At 42.5% G+C, this 15,444-nt stretch overlaps 2 protein-coding genes and 12 non-coding genes across 19 annotated transcripts; 13 read left to right on the plus strand and 1 right to left on the minus strand.

The window, feature by feature from the left end:
* Window positions 1–145: 145 nt before the first annotated feature.
* On the plus strand, window positions 146–264 carry LOC133671848 (5S ribosomal RNA). Its single transcript, XR_009834459.1, has one exon. It is a non-coding gene; the product is annotated as a 5S ribosomal RNA (ribosomal RNA).
* A 391-nt stretch (window positions 265–655) lies between these two features.
* On the plus strand, window positions 656–774 carry LOC133671842 (5S ribosomal RNA). Its single transcript, XR_009834453.1, has one exon. It is a non-coding gene; the product is annotated as a 5S ribosomal RNA (ribosomal RNA).
* Window positions 775–1,165: 391 nt separating this feature from the next.
* Window positions 1,166–1,284, plus strand: LOC133672003 (5S ribosomal RNA). The gene has a single exon (XR_009834606.1). It is a non-coding gene; the product is annotated as a 5S ribosomal RNA (ribosomal RNA).
* A 391-nt stretch (window positions 1,285–1,675) lies between these two features.
* On the plus strand, window positions 1,676–1,794 carry LOC133671855 (5S ribosomal RNA). Its single transcript, XR_009834466.1, has one exon. It is a non-coding gene; the product is annotated as a 5S ribosomal RNA (ribosomal RNA).
* A 397-nt stretch (window positions 1,795–2,191) lies between these two features.
* LOC133671843 (5S ribosomal RNA) lies at window positions 2,192–2,310 on the plus strand. Its single transcript, XR_009834454.1, has one exon. It is a non-coding gene; the product is annotated as a 5S ribosomal RNA (ribosomal RNA).
* A 396-nt stretch (window positions 2,311–2,706) lies between these two features.
* Window positions 2,707–2,825, plus strand: LOC133672063 (5S ribosomal RNA). Its single transcript, XR_009834664.1, has one exon. It is a non-coding gene; the product is annotated as a 5S ribosomal RNA (ribosomal RNA).
* A 391-nt stretch (window positions 2,826–3,216) lies between these two features.
* On the plus strand, window positions 3,217–3,335 carry LOC133671832 (5S ribosomal RNA). The gene has a single exon (XR_009834443.1). It is a non-coding gene; the product is annotated as a 5S ribosomal RNA (ribosomal RNA).
* A 420-nt stretch (window positions 3,336–3,755) lies between these two features.
* On the plus strand, window positions 3,756–3,874 carry LOC133671943 (5S ribosomal RNA). Its single transcript, XR_009834549.1, has one exon. It is a non-coding gene; the product is annotated as a 5S ribosomal RNA (ribosomal RNA).
* Window positions 3,875–4,265: 391 nt separating this feature from the next.
* Window positions 4,266–4,384, plus strand: LOC133671779 (5S ribosomal RNA). Its single transcript, XR_009834393.1, has one exon. It is a non-coding gene; the product is annotated as a 5S ribosomal RNA (ribosomal RNA).
* A 395-nt stretch (window positions 4,385–4,779) lies between these two features.
* LOC133671780 (5S ribosomal RNA) lies at window positions 4,780–4,898 on the plus strand. Its single transcript, XR_009834394.1, has one exon. It is a non-coding gene; the product is annotated as a 5S ribosomal RNA (ribosomal RNA).
* Window positions 4,899–5,289: 391 nt separating this feature from the next.
* On the plus strand, window positions 5,290–5,408 carry LOC133671769 (5S ribosomal RNA). The gene has a single exon (XR_009834384.1). It is a non-coding gene; the product is annotated as a 5S ribosomal RNA (ribosomal RNA).
* A 391-nt stretch (window positions 5,409–5,799) lies between these two features.
* On the plus strand, window positions 5,800–5,918 carry LOC133671844 (5S ribosomal RNA). Its single transcript, XR_009834455.1, has one exon. It is a non-coding gene; the product is annotated as a 5S ribosomal RNA (ribosomal RNA).
* A 2,283-nt stretch (window positions 5,919–8,201) lies between these two features.
* LOC133671410 (uncharacterized) lies at window positions 8,202–14,904 on the plus strand. 6 transcript variants are annotated; one of them, XR_009834296.1, is made up of 3 exons: window positions 8,202–9,271; window positions 10,737–10,857; window positions 10,958–14,904. XR_009834296.1 is itself a non-coding variant. In XM_062092182.1 (2 exons), exon 1 carries the CDS (start codon window positions 8,350–8,352, stop codon window positions 9,259–9,261), a length of 912 nt encoding a protein of 303 aa, XP_061948166.1. In that variant the 5' UTR covers window positions 8,202–8,349; the 3' UTR covers window positions 9,262–9,271; window positions 10,737–10,951. The 6 variants fall into 6 exon arrangements, 3 of the variants coding, with proteins under 3 accessions (XP_061948166.1, XP_061948165.1, XP_061948167.1); XR_009834297.1 differs by having other exon boundaries at window positions 11,663–14,904; XR_009834298.1 differs by having other exon boundaries at window positions 13,350–14,904.
* On the minus strand, window positions 12,797–14,878 carry LOC133671409 (probable glucan endo-1,3-beta-glucosidase A6). Its single transcript, XM_062092180.1, has 3 exons — window positions 14,744–14,878; window positions 13,356–14,660; window positions 12,797–13,061 (listed from the first exon to the last, which is right to left on the minus strand). The coding sequence occupies exons 1-3, from the start codon at window positions 14,799–14,801 to the stop codon at window positions 13,024–13,026; spliced, it is 1,401 nt and encodes a 466-aa protein (XP_061948164.1). The 5' UTR covers window positions 14,802–14,878; the 3' UTR covers window positions 12,797–13,023.
* Window positions 14,905–15,444: the final 540 nt, after the last annotated feature.

The raw sequence follows: 15,444 nt of genomic DNA on the forward strand, positions 1-15,444 counted from the left end.
AAAAATCCAACGGTCGGATCGCAGGTCACGGCCCTTTTGAGCCGCCGCCCCTTTGCGGCGGTGCCCGAACCGCCAGGGAGCCTCCAATCGCTCCCCGATCCTCCTCTTCGAAGCGCTTATAGCAATTGCGCGTGCATGGACTAACGGGTGCGATCATACCAGCACTAATGCACCGGATCCCATCAGAACTCCGAAGTTAAACGTGTTTGGGCGAGAGTAGTACTAGGATGGGTGACCTCCTGGGAAGTCCTCGTGTTGCACCCCTCCTTTTCGCCCGCTTCTGCATCCGGCCAGCCCCTTTGTCTTTCTTTCTTCTTTTTCTCTCCCCCGCCTCCCTTTCCTCCCCCGGCATCGATAGGGCGGGGCTAGAGGCCGAAGGCTACTAGTCTTGCTCAGAATGTCGTTTCGCTTCAAGAAACGAAAGGTCGGCACCTAATTCCACCAAGAATTTGGTTTTGAATAGTAAAAGCCTATTTTTTTTTAAAAAAAAAAATAACAAGCAAAGCGAATAAAAATCCAACGGTCGGATCGCAGGTCACGGCCCTTTTGAGCCGCCGCCCCTTTGCGGCGGTGCCCGAACCGCCAGGGAGCCTCCAATCGCTCCCCGATCCTCCTCTTCGAAGCGCTTATAGCAATTGCGCGTGCATGGACTAACGGGTGCGATCATACCAGCACTAATGCACCGGATCCCATCAGAACTCTGAAGTTAAACGTGCTTGGGCGAGAGTAGTACTAGGATGGGTGACCTCCTGGGAAGTCCTCGTGTTGCACCCCTCCTTTTCGCCCGCTTCTGCATCCGGCCAGCCCCTTTGTCTTTCTTTCTTCTTTTTCTCTCCCCCGCCTCCCTTTCCTCCCCCGGCATCGATAGGGCGGGGCTAGAGGCCGAAGGCTACTAGTCTTGCTCAGAATGTCGTTTCGCTTCAAGAAACGAAAGGTCGGCACCTAATTCCACCAAGAATTTGGTTTTGAATAGTAAAAGCCTATTTTTTTTAAAAAAAAAAAATAACAAGCAAAGCGAATAAAAATCCAACGGTCGGATCGCAGGTCACGGCCCTTTTGAGCCGCCGCCCCTTTGCGGCGGTGCCCGAACCGCCAGGGAGCCTCCAATCGCTCCCCGATCCTCCTCTTCGAAGCGCTTATAGCAATTGCGCGTGCATGGACTAACGGGTGCGATCATACCAGCACTAATGCACCGGATCCCATCAGAACTCCGAAGTTAAACGTGCTTGGGAGAGAGTAGTACTAGGATGGGTGACCTCCTGGGAAGTCCTCGTGTTGCACCCCTCCTTTTCGCCCGCTTCTGCATCCGGCCAGCCCCTTTGTCTTTCTTTCTTCTTTTTCTCTCCCCCGCCTCCCTTTCCTCCCCCGGCATCGATAGGGCGGGGCTAGAGGCCGAAGGCTACTAGTCTTGCTCAGAATGTCGTTTCGCTTCAAGAAACGAAAGGTCGGCACCTAATTCCACCAAGAATTTGGTTTTGAATAGTAAAAGCCTATTTTTTTTTAAAAAAAAAAATAACAAGCAAAGCGAATAAAAATCCAACGGTCGGATCGCAGGTCACGGCCCTTTTGAGCCGCCGCCCCTTTGCGGCGGTGCCCGAACCGCCAGGGAGCCTCCAATCGCTCCCCGATCCTCCTCTTCGAAGCGCTTATAGCAATTGCGCGTGCATGGACTAACGGGTGCGATCATACCAGCACTAATGCACCGGATCCCATCAGAACTCTGAAGTTAAACGTGCTTGGGCGAGAGTAGTACTAGGATGGGTGACCTCCTGGGAAGTCCTCGTGTTGCACCCTTCCTTTTCGCCCGCTTCTGCATCCGGCCAGCCCCTTTGTCTTTCTTTCTTCTTTTTCTCTCCCCCGCCTCCCTTTCCTCCCCCGGCATCGATAGGGCGGGGCTAGAGGCCGAAGGCTACTAGTCTTGCTCAGAATGTCGTTTCGCTTCAAGAAACGAAAGGTCGGCACCTAATTCCACCAAGAATTTGGTTTTGAATAGTAAAAGCCTATTTTTTTTAAAAAAAAAATAAAAAAATAACAAGCAAAGCGAATAAAAATCCAACGGTCGGATCGCAGGTCACGGCCCTTTTGAGCCGCCGCCCCTTTGCGGCGGTGCCCGAACCGCCAGGGAGCCTCCAATCGCTCCCCGATCCTCCTCTTCGAAGCGCTTATAGCAATTGCGCGTGCATGGACTAACGGGTGCGATCATACCAGCACTAATGCACCGGATCCCATCAGAACTCTGAAGTTAAACGTGCTTGGGCGAGAGTAGTACTAGGATGGGTGACCTCCTGGGAAGTCCTCGTGTTGCACCCCTCCTTTTCGCCCGCTTCTGCATCCGGCCAGCCCCTTTGTCTTTCTTTCTTCTTTTTCTCTCCCCCGCCTCCCTTTCCTCCCCCGGCATCGATAGGGCGGGGCTAGAGGCCGAAGGCTACTAGTCTTGCTCAGAATGTCGTTTCGCTTCAAGAAACGAAAGGTCGGCACCTAATTCCACCAAGAATTTGGTTTTGAATAGTAAAAGCCTATTTTTTAAAAAAAAAAATATAAAAATAACAAGCAAAGCGAATAAAAATCCAACGGTCGGATCGCAGGTCACGGCCCTTTTGAGCCGCCGCCCCTTTGCGGCGGTGCCCGAACCGCCAGGGAGCCTCCAATCGCTCCCCGATCCTCCTCTTCGAAGCGCTTATAGCAATTTCGCGTGCATGGACTAACGGGTGCGATCATACCAGCACTAATGCACCGGATCCCATCAGAACTCCGAAGTCAAACGTGCTTGGGCGAGAGTAGTACTAGGATGCGTGACCTCCTGGGAAGTCCTCGTGTTGCACCCCTCCTTTTTGCCCGCTTCTCCATCCGGCCAGCCCCTTTGTCTTTCTTTCTTCTTTTTCTCTCCCCGCCTCCCTTTCCTCCCCCGGCATCGATAGGGCGGGGCTAGAGGCCGAAGGCTACTAGTCTTGCTCAGAATGTCGTTTCGCTTCAAGAAACGAAAGGTCGGCACCTAATTCCACCAAGAATTTGGTTTTGAATAGTAAAAGCCTATTTTTTTTTAAAAAAAAAAAATAACAAGCAAAGCGAATAAAAATCCAACGGTCGGATCGCAGGTCACGGCCCTTTTGAGCCGCCGCCCCTTTGCGGCGGTGCCCGAACCGCCAGGGAGCCTCCAATCGCTCCCCGATCCTCCTCTTCGAAGCGCTTATAGCAATTGCGCGTGCATGAACTAACGGGTGCGATCATACCAGCACTAATGCACCGGATCCCATCAGAACTCCGAAGTCAAACGTGCTTGGGCGAGAGTAGTACTAGGATGGGTGACCTCCTGGGAAGTCCTCGTGTTGCACCCCTCCTTTTCGCCCGCTTCTGCATCCGGCCAGCCCCTTTGTCTTTCTTTCTTCTTTTTCTCTCCCCCGCCTCCCTTTCCTCCCCCGGCATCGATAGGGCGGGGCTAGAGGCCGAAGGCTACTAGTCTTGCTCAGAATGTCGTTTCGCTTCAAGAAACGAAAGGTAATGTCGTTTCGCTTCAAGAAACGAAAGGTCGGCACCTAATTCCACCAAGAATTTGGTTTTGAATAGTAAAAGCCTATTTTTTTTAAAAAAAAAAATAACAAGCAAAGCGAATAAAAATCCAACGGTCGGATCGCAGGTCACGGCCCTTTTGAGCCGCCGCCCCTTTGCGGCGGTGCCCGAACCGCCAGGGAGCCTCCAATCGCTCCCCGATCCTCCTCTTCGAAGCGCTTATAGCAATTGCGCGTGCATGGACTAACGGGTGCGATCATACCAGCACTAATGCACCGGATCCCATCAGAACTCCGAAGTTGAACGTGCTTGGGCGAGAGTAGTACTAGGATGGGTGACCTCCTGGGAAGTCCTCGTGTTGCACCCCTCCTTTTCGCCCGCTTCTGCATCCGGCCAGCCCCTTTGTCTTTCTTTCTTCTTTTTCTCTCCCCCGCCTCCCTTTCCTCCCCCGGCATCGATAGGGCGGGGCTAGAGGCCGAAGGCTACTAGTCTTGCTCAGAATGTCGTTTCGCTTCAAGAAACGAAAGGTCGGCACCTAATTCCACCAAGAATTTGGTTTTGAATAGTAAAAGCCTATTTTTTTTAAAAAAAAAAAATAACAAGCAAAGCGAATAAAAATCCAACGGTCGGATCGCAGGTCACGGCCCTTTTGAGCCGCCGCCCCTTTGCGGCGGTGCCCGAACCGCCAGGGAGCCTCCAATCGCTCCCCGATCCTCCTCTTCGAAGCGCTTATAGCAATTGCGCGTGCATGGACTAATGGGTGCGATCATACCAGCACTAATGCACCGGATCCCATCAGAACTCCGAAGTTAAATGTGCTTGGGCGAGAGTAGTACTAGGATGGGTGACCTCCTGGGAAGTCCTCGTGTTGCACCCCTCCTTTTCGCCCGCTTCTGCATCCGGCCAGCCCCTTTGTCTTTCTTTCTTCTTTTTCTCTCCCCGCCTCCCTTTCCTCCCCCGGCATCGATAGGGCGGGGCTAGAGGCCGAAGGCTACTAGTCTTGCTCAGAATGTCGTTTCGCTTCAAGAAACGAAAGGTCCGCACCTAATTCCACCAAGAATTTGGTTTTGAATAGTAAAAGCCTATTTTTTTTTTTTAAAAGAAAAAAAATAACAAGCAAAGCGAATAAAAATCCAACGGTCGGATCGCAGGTCACGGCCCTTTTGAGCCGCCGCCCCTTTGCGGCGGTGCCCGAACCGCCAGGGAGCCTCCAATCGCTCCCCGATCCTCCTCTTCGAAGCGCTTATAGCAATTGCGCGTGCATGGACTAACGGGTGCGATCATACCAGCACTAATGCACCGGATCCCATCAGAACTCCGAAGTTAAATGTGCTTGGGCGAGAGTAGTACTAGGATGGGTGACCTCCTGGGAAGTCCTCGTGTTGCACCCCTCCTTTTCGCCCGCTTCTGCATCCGGCCAGCCCCTTTGTCTTTCTTTCTTCTTTTTCTCTCCCCCGCCTCCCTTTCCTCCCCCGGCATCGATAGGGCGGGGCTAGAGGCCGAAGGCTACTAGTCTTGCTCAGAATGTCGTTTCGCTTCAAGAAACGAAAGGTCGGCACCTAATTCCATCAAGAATTTGGTTTTGAATAGTAAAAGCCTATTTTTTTTTTAAAAAAAAAATAACAAGCAAAGCGAATAAAAATCCAACGGTCGGATCGCAGGTCACGGCCCTTTTGAGCCGCCGCCCCTTTGCGGCGGTGCCCGAACCGCCAGGGAGCCTCCAATCGCTCCCCGATCCTCCTCTTCGAAGCGCTTATAGCAATTGCGCGTGCATGGACCAACGGGTGCGATCATACCAGCACTAATGCACCGGATCCCATCAGAACTCCGAAGTTAAACGTGCTTGGGCGAGAGTAGTACTAGGATGGGTGACCTCCTGGGAAGTCCTCGTGTTGCACCCCTCCTTTTCGCCCGCTTCTGCATCCGGCCAGCCCCTTTGTCTTTCTTTCTTCTTTTTCTCTCCCCCGCCTCCCTTTCCTCCCCCAGCATCGATAGGGCGGGGCTAGAGGCCGAAGGCGACTAGTCTTGCTCAGAATGTCGTTTCGCTTCAAGAAACGAAAGGTCGGCACCTAATTCCACCAAGAATTTGGTTTTGAATAGTAAAAGCCTATTTTTTTTTTTAAAAAAAAATAACAAGCAAAGCGAATAAAAATCCAACGGTCGGATCGCAGGTCACGGCCCTTTTGAGCCGCCGCCCCTTTGCGGCGGTGCCCGAACCGCCAGGGAGCCTCCAATCGCTCCCCGATCCTCCTCTTCGAAGCACTTATAGCAATTGCGCGTGCATGGACTAACGGGTGCGATCATACCAGCACTAATGCACCGGATCCCATCAGAACTCTGAAGTTAAACGTGCTTGGGCGAGAGTAGTACTAGGATGGGTGACCTCCTGGGAAGTCCTCGTGTTGCACCCCTCCTTTTCGCCCGCTTCTGCATCCGGCTAGCCCCTTTGTCTTTCTTTCTTCTTTTTCTCTCCCCCGCCTCCCTTTCCTCCCCCGGCATCGATAGGGCGGGGCTAGAGGCCGAAGGCTACTAGTCTTGCTCAGGTCAAGGCTAAAAAAAAAATAACAAGCAAAGCGAATAAAAATCCAACGGTCGGATCGCAGGTCACGACCCTTTTGAGCCGCCGCCCCTTTGCGGCGGTGCCCGAACCACCAGGGTCGGCAATTGGTGGAATTGAAAGAGATAGGTGTAGATTTGAGCATTAATGCAGGAGATGGGTTAGTAGTCCAACTATTGGTGTGACCAACGTATCAAGAACAAATACTACATGCCCAATTCCGTGACAAGGAGGGGTCCATGATTAGGAAGAATGTGGGGGCCAGAGTAGAAACAAAATTCCAGGTAATGGATGATGGATCATTGATGATGAGACAACGATTATACATTCCTAATGACGAAACAGTCAAACGGATAGTCCTACAAGAAGCACATAAGTCCAAGTTCTCTATACACCCTAGCAGCATTAAGATGTATCAAGACCTGAAACACCTCTATTGGTGGCCTAATATTGAAAAGGAAATAGCTGAGTATGTGTTTAAGTGTGGGATATGTCAACAAGTCAAGGTTTCTTTTTAAAAACATGACACACCCACACAGAAATGCTAATTTTGAAGCAAGATCTTTTTTTTAATATATATATATATATATATATATATAATTAATCTCTTTGTACACGTATCAAATAAAATAACCTATTATATATGTTATTTCTTGTTTTTGTTTAGTCGTTAGCTAGGGCCCTACAATTTGCTTGAGATGGTTGTTTTTCTCCCATGTCATCTTTCTGTTGTTTAAAGTCAAGAAACAAATTGAGCGGTTGTGGTTTGAGGTCATTAATTGCTAGGCAACATATGCTTTTCTCGAGTTCTTATAAATTATTATGTTAGAATTAACATTTTAATTAGGTTTTTTTTTACCATCTTTTCTCAGATGTATAGATTTAGTTTTGGAGGAAGCGAGTTGTCATGTGCTTAATCACTATAAGGATTCAACCTCCACCTCTCCTCGTATGCTTCCTAAAATTAATTACCTCCGTAACTTATGATGTGTTTAGAATTGTGATAGTGGTAACAGTTTAAAATATTTTTTATTTAAAAATATATTAAAATAATTTTTTTAATTTTTTAAAATTACTTTTTACATCAGCATATCAAAACGATCTGAAAAGATAAAAAAATTTATTTTTTTAAAAAATTAAAATTTTAAGGGAACGCGGTTTGCACCGCGTTCTCATACACACCTATAATTTCATAGTTGCCAACAAAGTAAAAATTAACATGCTAGGAAAGATCAATTTCAAAGTTGTTAATGAATTCTGTTTTTGTTTTTGTTTTGTTAGGTGGATTTAAAATTATATTTCTTGAATAAATGAATTGTGTTATTTCTTTACATGCAGTACTATTATGAATGTTTTAGTTCTTTTCTTTTCAAATACAATAGATAAAAAAAGGGTCAACGATGTCTAAAAATTGTTTAATGAAATGCCTAAAGGGAATTTATGTTCAAGAAATTATAGATGATATTATTGTAATTATAAATTATGGTTGTAATTTTGTTATTATTATGCTTCAATGGCTTCTTCGTCATTAAAATGAATATAACAGTAAATTTATAAATAATTATATAGTTTTTTGTTAATTTTTTTTAAGATGTTAAATGTTATTGTGTGTATAAAGTTTATGAGACAAACTATAAATTTTTATATCTTAGATTGAAAATGAGAAATAAATCAAAATATATGAGGTTTGTTTTGAACTTATTCGAAAAATTTATATAAATGAGCCTTGAAAATTCATTTTCAAAACAAACCGTACATGATATCTATAATATACGTGAGTTAAAATTAAATCTCATTGGTGGTATATATGTGATCTTAAAATTTAATGCACAAAGCTAAGATTGGTGTATTTACAATATATTAGGATAAAAGAAAGTAAATTAACTCACGAAATCAACAAAAGCAACAAACCTAAGTCTTCTTTCCCCCATAATTTCAAATCCTAAAGTCCAATAAAATTATAATTAAGGAAAGAAATGATAACAAACGGTAGGATTAGGATTAGGATTAGGATTAGGATTGGGATTATATATATATAACACACTTGCATTCTTTTTAACAATACGACATCGTTGCCTTTTGAACAGAACAGGACGTCGTTTAACCGTGTCCCCTTCGTAATAGGACGTCGTCCGCGGTGCGAGCGTCGGGGCGTTTGTTATTTATTGCAGTGTCTCTCCACTCACTGGCTTCGGCTCTTCTCCGTTTTCTCCGTTTGTGCGTATCAGAATTCAGAGCGCAAAACTTTGTTTAAAAAATTAGGTCAAAAGAAATTCAACATCAAGATGGCACGAAACGAAGAGAAAGCTCAGTCGATGCTCAATCGATTCATAACACTAAAAGCCGAAGAAAAAAAGAAACCTAAAGAGCGCCGTCCTTACCTAGCCTCCGAATGCCGCGACCTCGCCGAAGCCGACAGGTGGCGTCAGCAAATCATGCGCGAAATCGGCCGCAAAGTTGCCGAGATTCAAAACGAAGGTCTCGGCGAACACCGCCTCCGCGACTTAAACGACGAAATCAACAAGTTAATACGCGAGAAATCGCATTGGGAACGCCGTATTGTTGAGCTTGGCGGTCCTAATTATGCGAAACATTCTGCTAAAATGACGGATTTGGAAGGAAATATTATTGATGTGCCTAACCCTAGCGGGCGTGGGCCTGGCTATAGGTATTTTGGTGCGGCGAAGAAGTTGCCGGGTGTCAGGGAGTTGTTTGAGAAACCGCCGGAGCTGAGAAAGAGGCGGACGAGGTATGATATTTACAAGAGGATTGACGCGAGTTATTATGGGTATAGGGACGAGGAGGATGGGATATTGGAGAAGGTTGAAGGTCCTGCGGAGGAAGAGATGAGAATGCGTGCGGTGGAGGAGTGGAAGAGGATGGAGGCAATAAGGAAGGAAGCGAGGAAAGGAGCCAAGGAAGTTGTGAGTGTTGGAGTTGGTGTTGGAGCAGAGGTTTTGTTTGAGGAGGAGGAGGATGTGGTGGAGGAGGAGAGGAGGGAGGAGAGGGAGAGAGAGGATATTGAAAGGAAGGAAAAGGAGAGAGAGTTTGTTGTGCATGTTCCGTTGCCAGACGATAAGGAGATTGAGAGGATGGTTTTGGAGAAGAAGAAAATGGAGTTGTTGAGCAAGTATGCTAGTGATTCATTGATGGAGGAGCAGACTGAAGCTAAGGTTATGCTTAACATTCAGCACTAGATGGTTGATGGTATGTAATGTAGGTTGGTTTAGAGCTTGTTTTTTGAATTATAACTACATTGCTTGTGGTTTTATGTAGAATTTGTTTGACTTGTTAGCATTATGATTAGGCTGTTGCTTTGTGTTTAACAAAGCAAGTACTAATTTTTCTCCTTTGCATTATTTTATTTTACAATGCTCAAAATATGTTTGCAGTAGAATGCTGATGTTCTCCTTTAATGTTTGCTAATGTGAAAGTTGTGTTCTGACTTTGTGGGAAATGTACATTGATTTTTGATTTTTCATATTCATTTTGTTTTCTTGCATCAACAACAGGTAATCTAGATTTGAGGTAGAGAACCTGTATATGTATTCATGTTAAATTAATACCCTTGTCTCTTTCATATTTCACTTGGTTTGTGGTTCCTTGGGCTTTTGCTGGAGCGTGACAATATTACTGGACGTGGTGACTTGTTCGTTAGCTGATTAGAGAATTCCCCATCATATAATGTGTTTTGAAGCTCTAGAAAAGTCAAGTTTATGGAGGGAGGGGGACAAGTTGGCGGGCTGCTGTGACTTTTAATTTCAGGAACTTGATATGCTGCAACATCATTAGATTTTTCCTCTAGGATTTGTCTGGTATCGCAAAACCTGGTGAGGGTCCTTTCAGTGTTTATTCTTAGAAGTGAGATAAAAAATTTTCTTTCTTTTGATTTCCTTTGGGGAGATTTTGAGATGCAGATTTTGAGAGGAAGATGGCTATGCTTTGCTAAGTCATTACAGTATTTTGCATTCTTTTTAAAGGAGAGCTGAGTGTTTGTTATTCTGAGTGGGGGTGTCTTTGGGTTTGCTTTCATAATTATAATCCGCCTTCTGTTGTTCAATATCTGATTTTTATTGGTTCTGGGATCATGATCAGGTTGTTTGGAGAGGTATCTTGGGTTTTGGCTCTTTCAGGGACTGTTGTGCTAGTGGAATTGTTGTGTCCTTAATCCTGCAAGGGTTCAGTTCATAGCAATTTTCTGTTGGAAGGGTCTGTGCTAGTTACTAGTTATTGTCATTCAGTGCATGGTGGTGGTTGTCTTTGCATATGATTATGCTGCATCTTGAGTGGAGATTTTGGACGTGTCTGTGTCATCCTCCCCCCCCCCCCCCTCCTCGTCAGGAGCTTTTATCCTCCATTAGTGTTCTTGTGGTCCTGAAGCTGGTAGAGGAGTAGCTGCTTCTTGGCAAAGAAAGCATCTGTGTCTGTTAGTCAAGGATATATTGTTTGGTATTCTAGAAGTTGTTCTGTAGGTTATCTTGCTGCTGTTTGTTGCTGTCCTAATGCCCCCCCAATTCCCAGTGTTAGGCACATGGCTACAAGTTGCTGAGTTCAATGCTATAGATGAATCAGAACTGCATTATTGTGTTGTTGATGATTTTCCAGCTGCCTTCGTACGGACATGATGAATCTGTTGGGTCCCAATATGAAACATTTTGATGTAAATGCACAGGAAGTAAAGATGAAGGAATGGTGACCAAAAGTCATCTACTTTGTACACGTGGAATCTTCCCAGGATAAGGTGTTGTAAATCATTCCTTACATTATGATAAAGAGCTCATCGTTTTCTTGAGGTCAGAAACCTACTCCTCTGCATTACATTTTCGTGCTGTCATAAATATTATTAAAAATAAACCAAAACGGAAGGGTGATTTCTAAATGCTGAAATTTTAGGGCGGGGCGTGTTTGGTGCTTTGGTTGCGGCTGTACGAAAATGCTATTTATAAGTGTTTGGTTAGATATTAACCACACTTTTATTGTTGCGGGTTCCATCCAAAACTGAAGTTGGAACTTAGTTTCTTGAAAAACAATTTGGATTTACTTTTTGCGAAGGCGTGGTCTCCTTTCTCCTTCACCGACAATGCAGATAATTAACCATTGCAAAAATTTCTCAAAACAATCCGAGAGGTCTTCATTGTTCAGATCTGGAAAAATCTTGTCATTTCTCAAATTTTCATCTTTGTTCCTCTTTGTTCCCTTCTCTCATCTCTTGTAACGAAATCATTGCAAAATTTTTCCAAAACAACCATCTCGTCTGTATTGCTCTTTCCCTTCTCGTCCTTCTTCTTCTTCTACTTCATTTTCCTGTCTCTATTGTTCTACAAAGTGAACAGTGGAGAGCGTGGACTATTCTTGGGCTGGAACGAGTCTAGTCCAAACCTAAATGTATTGGATTAGGTCTAACCTAATAAAATAAAATAAAAATCTAATTTTTTTTTCAAATATTGTGTTTTATTTGAAAAACTAGTTTAACATTATTTGATGATACTACATAATTACATTAGAAGAAGATCGCATGATAACGTAGCATTTGCAGAATTTGATTGCAATCCTAATTTGTTCCTGATGATATTTTACTTGATATTGTTGCACGCTCAGGAAGCAATGGAAACTATAGTCCTTGTCGGAGGGATTTCATATGTGATGAAATTGCAGATAGTTTAATGAAATAATAAAAAATATTTTATATAAAGTATTGTTTATTTCATGATGTAATAGCAGTAGTTAAATTTATAATATTTCAATTAAAAATCATCAATATTAATATATGTTTGTTTTAGTTATTTTATAATCTTAATTTGAAAAATATTCTTAACCAAATACATTAAATTATTTTTTTTTCAACCTTAATTTCAACCACAGTTTTAACCAAATATATATTTTACCAAACCAATCTCAACTAAAAATGATTTTTATAAAACAATTTTCTTTAAATTATAACTATAAAAACTACTACAATACCAAATACATTTTTATACTCGTTTGTAAAATTATTTCTTTGTACTTGGCTTTTATAATGAAATTACTTTTTTTTTTTTAATACTTGACAAGAAATATCAATTGCTATTGTGGTAAATTTGTCTCTTCAATTTTGAATGCATGGTGAGATTGTTTATTTATTCTTGGAAGCGAAAAACTAGCATTTGGGGTTTTTCTTTTTTAATCCTTTCATATTCTTTTTATAATTTTGTTTTTCAATCTAGATTTATGAATTTTTTTTAATTTGATTTTTATTATTTTGATTTGTTTTTTATCCTTTCATTCATTTGATTTCTTTTAAATTTCACCACCACTCATTCAAGAATTCATAGTTGTCTTTTAATTTAATTTTTATTTTTTTAATTGTTATTTGTAGTCTTGGATTTTTTTTGTATAATTAATTTTTTTTTATTTAATCCCTTAACATTTGATTGGATGAGGATTATGTTTTGTGATTTTTTCATCTATAGTATATAATGACATGGTTTATATGTTTAAAAAGTTATCATAAGTTGAAATTTTTTTTTTACTTATTTTTTTTTATTTCATTGTTCGACATTAGTTTTTTATATATAAAAAGGGCCGTGTGTTTTCTTTAATTTTTTTTATTAGGTTATTATAATCTATGCTGTAAGATTTGCAAGTTAATCCAGGTTAGACCACCTCTTATTATATGTGTTACATGTTTGTAATGCTATTTTGAATTGATTTTTTTTATTTAATTTTATCATTTCATAATTAATTAGCTTAAAATTGGGCAACATTATTTTCCTTTCATTATTGAAAAAAGAGTAATTGATTTTTCTTCCTTTTTAAAATGGGACTGCATCATATAAACATTAATTTAAAAAAAAAACACAAATATGAAATAATACGCCGCGGGCCTATGTCTAGTTTCAGCTAAAACAGAAAGTTCTGAAACAAGACTTGGTTAATTGAGATTCATGTCCTTGTGCTGCTTACAGAGGCTTCAACTGCCTTCAAATAGTCACACTGGGGAACTGGCATAATCCTCGACCTGCACAAAAGAAAAAAAATCACAAAAAGAAGAAGAGAGTAACAAAGTGAATCTTTCATGTCGCAAACTTGCATCATGCTTTGGCAAATAAGAAATGTAGTTTAGATATCAAGTTCAGGTGAATCATGCTTTCGCAATTGATGTTTTTTTTTACTAATTTTCTATTCGTTTGTAAAATAGTCGTGCAAGCGAGGTAAAATCATAGGGTAATTAATATTTATGTTGGTGTTAATGTGTTTGAGGATTGTTCACGGTCCTCAAAGCCACCCATCACTTAAAATCATGCAGACTCACTTGGATCACTGGTGGTCTGCACAGCAAGTCCATTGAAGTAGCAATTGGCACCCTGGCTCCTGAACTTAGCCCAATACGAGCTAAATGCAAAACTGGCATGCCAAATTACTGACAATGGCTCATAACATTCCTTCCCTGGGGTCAAGGCTTCGCAGGTCCCGTTTCCTTGACTGCATGCAAAAGTTAATGCTCTTTCCAACTCTGTCAGATTGACGTCCGGTGCTGCCACGCACCATGATTTGCCTTCATAGGGCATGTCATTTTGTGTTGCAGGTAGCGGTTCATAGTCTGATGATGCTCTCTTCCCTGTCAAATCAATTTGATATATAGACGTCCCATTTGGATGCAACAAGCCCCAGTGCCGCTCTGTTCCCGGGCCAGTCTTTTGGTTCTCATCGTACAAGGAAAAGATAAATGCTGGTATGAACAAACCTGGTCTAGCTGGGGTGCCGATTAGGGGCTGACTAGTCATCTTTGTAACAAGATTCCGATTGTAAGTAGCTGCGTTGTAAATGCTAGCACCAGTTTCACCGATATCGCCTGCATTAGGCCAGCCAGTTTCAGCTATCGAAAGCCGGATACTGTGAAAGCCAAGTTTGGTCATGGCAAAAACAAGGGAGTCAAGCATTTGGTCTAGGAGGTTGGTGTAGACCAAGCCACTACCGGGGTCAGTGTATTTGATATTTGATTGTAACAACGCAAAATCGAGGTTTATATTGATGGGATTTGCAGACCAAGGGAAATAAGGGTAGACGTCAATGAAGAAAAATGACTTGGTGCTGTTTAAGAATTTTAGCAATGGCATCATCACGGTAGTTGAGATATCAGGCCGAAAAGTCCCAGTGGATGGTGGAAAAGCTGTTTGCAGCACGTCCATGGCTAGCGGAGTACCTACTTTGATGTTACGGATATCCTGAGCTCTGAGAGAGATCTTGATTCTACGCATTGCAGGCACAAGATGATTCCAAATCCGTTTTCCTTCATCTGAACAGTAGCTGAGAACTTCATTGCCAACAAGAATGGTACGGATCATGGTTTCAGGGTGGTAAGCGAGGACATTGTCTTCGACCCATTTGTTGGCGGAGGTCTGGTTGGTGGCTAAGTTGATGATTTCATAATTGGGAACCATAATGGAGACCCGAATATCAGTTCCTGCTAAGAGTCTCAGGATTTCAGGGTTGGCATCATAGAGCTTTACACTGCCAGCTTTCATGGTTCTAAGAGATTCTATGGATTGACCTGCAGATGGCAAGTTGTTCCCAAGCAGGCCATAGTTCACCCCAATCTTCCCTGAAGGCATTGCATCTGTCAAAGTGAAAATTCTGGAATTAGTTGAGAAAAATGAACAAGAAAACTGAAAGAGACATGTCTGGTGGCAGAAAACTTACCAGAGAGAACAAGAAGAGAGAGGAAAAGGAGAGCATCGCCACACATTTTTCTTGTCATTTTGTTTCCTGAAGCATAGTATGTCTTCCCATTACAGAGTTCTTATTGGAACTTCTATAAGAACTCTTGAAGCTCGAACTAAATGGACTCTGCTATCTTTGTATGGGGTTTATTAAAGAAACTTAAAAGGTTCGAGGGTCTTAATAAGTGAGTCAAATAAACAAGGAACAAAAAACAGACATAACCGATGGACATAATATATTTCAAGTCGAAAAGATAAAGGTAATGATTTGAAAGAAGTAGGTGATGGAACTTGTTTGATTCGGTATGTTTCTCCGTTTCTGTGACAGTAGATGGGAATTTCCCATTGTGTGAAATGATTAACAACTTATAGCCTTGTATGGCCATGTAGATTTCTTTGAAACATCATGCCATCCGCACGTCTGCTTAATTTATAAGAATTAGAAACCAAATGAACGAAGAAAAATGTATGATTCTTTTGATTTTCTGATGATAGAAAGGATGGAGAATTGCAGCACTGTGTATCCACCTTAAAACTCAAGAAAAAAAAAACAAAGAAAGAAAGGGGAAGCGGAGAATGAAAGCACAAACAAGCAGCCTTAGAAAAAGAAAAAAAGAAAAAAGAGGGAGAACAACCTTCCAGCAAAGTCTCCGCTACAACAAAGATTCCTGTTGCACTGAG

The sequence above is a fragment of the Populus nigra genome, chromosome 13 (genome assembly GCF_951802175.1).
Source record: "Populus nigra chromosome 13, ddPopNigr1.1, whole genome shotgun sequence".
Lineage (NCBI taxonomy): Eukaryota > Viridiplantae > Streptophyta > Magnoliopsida > Malpighiales > Salicaceae > Populus > Populus nigra.

Coding starts and splice junctions, on each gene's coding strand:
- LOC133671410 (XM_062092182.1), top strand. CDS start 8,350: ATGGCACGAAACGAAGAGAAAGCTCAGTCGATGCTCAATCGATTCATA.
- LOC133671409 (XM_062092180.1), bottom strand. CDS start 14,801: ATGACAAGAAAAATGTGTGGCGATGCTCTCCTTTTCCTCTCTCTTCTT. Junction 14,661..14,743: donor CTCTCTTCTTGTTCTCTCTG/GTAAGTTTTCTG, acceptor TCACTTTGACAG/ATGCAATGCCTTCAGGGAAG. Junction 13,062..13,355: donor GCAGACCACCAGTGATCCAA/GTGAGTCTGCAT, acceptor TCTTTTGTGCAG/GTCGAGGATTATGCCAGTTC.